Raw genomic sequence first — 2486 nt, 5'->3', positions numbered from 1 at the left:
TCCTCTTGTCTGTAAGAAATTTTAGGAAAGGGTCGGGTAATTGTTCCCCGGATTGAAACCTGAGGATCAAACAACCTACTCCAAAACACAAGAGGACAAGGATTATTTTGGGATCCCGAGGGTGGCGCATTACATCAATGCCAACAATTGGTGGTTGTACCCAAATTTTACCTTCAGGAAAAAGAATATCAGTTGTGAATAAAGATTCAAATTCCTTCGCTTTAAAGGTTATACCTTCTAGTTTAACCTCGAATCTATTCGTTTTCAAGTATACAATTCCTGCCATATCTTGGCATGAACTGATGGAAACAGGAAAAAAAGGGGAAATTCTTAAAACGAAATGATGTTTTGCGCAAATGAGTGACGAAAACTAGAAAGATGGAAAAACAAATTGTGAGTCAATGATATACAAAACTGCAAATAAAAAGGGAGAAAAATGAGGGAGACTAGTGGTTCTTGAGAAACAGATCTGTAACAACATGGATGGTTCTGCCTAAAGTTGTTACATTTGAGAGGTTTATGTTTGTCAGTTTTGGACATTTCACATCCCCACAAATTAGGAATTTGACCATGGCAATGATCTGACAAAATTTGAGAAATTTTCAGATAGAATTGTTCCACCAAAATAGGAGATTAGTAAACCAGACATCAAAGACCTTTCTCAAGGATTCACAAAGTGTAAACATTGGCCATTTACCATATATTGTATCTTCTAGTAACTATTACAAACACTAACATTTGCCGCATATAAGAAGAATCCAATCTAAGAAACTGAGGTAAAATTGAGAATTCATCATCTCTCTCTACAAAGCACCAACAGCTTCAACATAAATTGCAAACACTGACCAAGTTCAACCAAGAAAAGATAATGCAAATTTTTTAAATGCACACAAGCGTAAAATAAGAATAAAACTATGCACGAGAAAGAGAGTCAATTGGACTAAAACAGTACTCATTTTTCATTAAACTGCTCTTGATTCAACTACATATTGAGAATTGAGAAAATTCTGAAATCAAAACATAAAATCTGTGGCTTCTTCACTCCTCCAGTCGCCAGAGAAGATTTCCACACAGCAGGAAATTTTCAAAAATATACAACCCAAAAAAAATCATTACACCACATAGCCATATTTTCAATTTATACAACATTATACCTAGGGGAAAAGCATTATACATAAATGTATCAACCTTGTATAAAAGCATATAATAATGTACAAAGGTATTTATATACAAATGGGTTAAACTGGTTAACAAACTCAAAATATGGACTAAAACACGTAAATATTTTATTTCAATGGACATACAACATAAATTTTCCCATATATCAAACTTGTATAAAATGTGTTTATACACAAGTATGGGCTAAATCAGGTAACAAACTAAAAAGTATAGGCTGAAGCACGTAAACATTTTCTCCCAGAGAACATAGAGCATAATTGTCCCTAACAATTAATATATATGCAGGAGAAAGAATCAATTTGAACAAAAACGCACTGATATTTCATTAAAAGTACTTTAATTCAACTACATATTCAGAATTGAGAAAATTCTGAAATCAAAACATGAATAAACTACAACAACAACAACCCCATTATATACTAAAAACACTACTAACAACAACAAGAGAATCCATTTTAAGCTCTTTCACCCCTAATTCTTCTTGCAAGCTGAATATCTTTAGGCATAATAGTAACCCTCTTAGCATGAATGGCACACAGATTAGTATCCTCAAACAATCCAACAAGATACGCTTCAGCCGCTTCTTGTAGAGCAGCAACAGCAGAACTCTGGAACCTTAAATCAGTCTTGAAATCCTGAGCAATCTCACGAACTAAACGCTGGAACGGAAGTTTACGGATTAAGAGTTCAGTTGATTTCTGGTACTTCCTGATTTCTCGAAGCGCAACAGTTCCAGGCCTGAATCTGTGTGGTTTCTTCACTCCTCCAGTTGCTGGAGCAGATTTTCTAGCGGCTTTGGTTGCTAGTTGTTTTCTTGGGGCCTTGCCACCTGTCGACTTACGAGCAGTTTGCTTAGTACGAGCCATTTGGTGATATAAGGTTTGTGTAATTTGGGTATTTTGGATTACAGATTTGCTTGAGTGTGGGGTTTTGGGGGAAGAGAGGGAGAGTATTTATAGAGGGGAATTGGGAAAATTATGGGCGGGAGGGGGAAATTTGTTGAAAATTTTAAGTGTTGGGGATTGATGACGTGGAGAAATAGGGAGGTGATCTTGGGCGTTGATATTCAAGTTCTTTGTTGTTGAATCAGCGGTTCGGATTGATTTGAAGTAGGGGCGCGAGGAAAAATGAAGGCGGAATTGTTGAAAATTAAGTGACGTGGATAAGAGGGAGGTGATCCTGGGCGTTGGTCACTGTTGAATGGACGGTTCTGATTTGTTTAAGGAGGTGGGGGATACGGATCGATGACGTGGAGAGTATTGTGCTTCTTTGTCTCTTGATAGTGATTTCATGGAACGGTTCAGATT

At 36.6% G+C, this 2486-nt stretch overlaps 1 protein-coding gene across 1 annotated transcript; it reads right to left on the bottom strand.

The window, feature by feature from the left end:
- Window positions 1–1477: 1477 nt before the first annotated feature.
- Window positions 1478–2127, bottom strand: LOC132631221 (histone H3.2). Its single transcript, XM_060346825.1, has one exon. It carries the CDS (start codon window positions 2043–2045, stop codon window positions 1635–1637), a length of 411 nt encoding a protein of 136 aa, XP_060202808.1. The 5' UTR covers window positions 2046–2127; the 3' UTR covers window positions 1478–1634.
- Window positions 2128–2486: the final 359 nt, after the last annotated feature.

This window comes from Lycium barbarum, chromosome 1, assembly GCF_019175385.1.
Source record: "Lycium barbarum isolate Lr01 chromosome 1, ASM1917538v2, whole genome shotgun sequence".
NCBI classification, from domain to species: domain Eukaryota; kingdom Viridiplantae; phylum Streptophyta; class Magnoliopsida; order Solanales; family Solanaceae; genus Lycium; species Lycium barbarum.
Note: the sequence above shows the minus strand (reverse complement) of the source record. Positions and strands in the feature narration are given on the sequence as shown.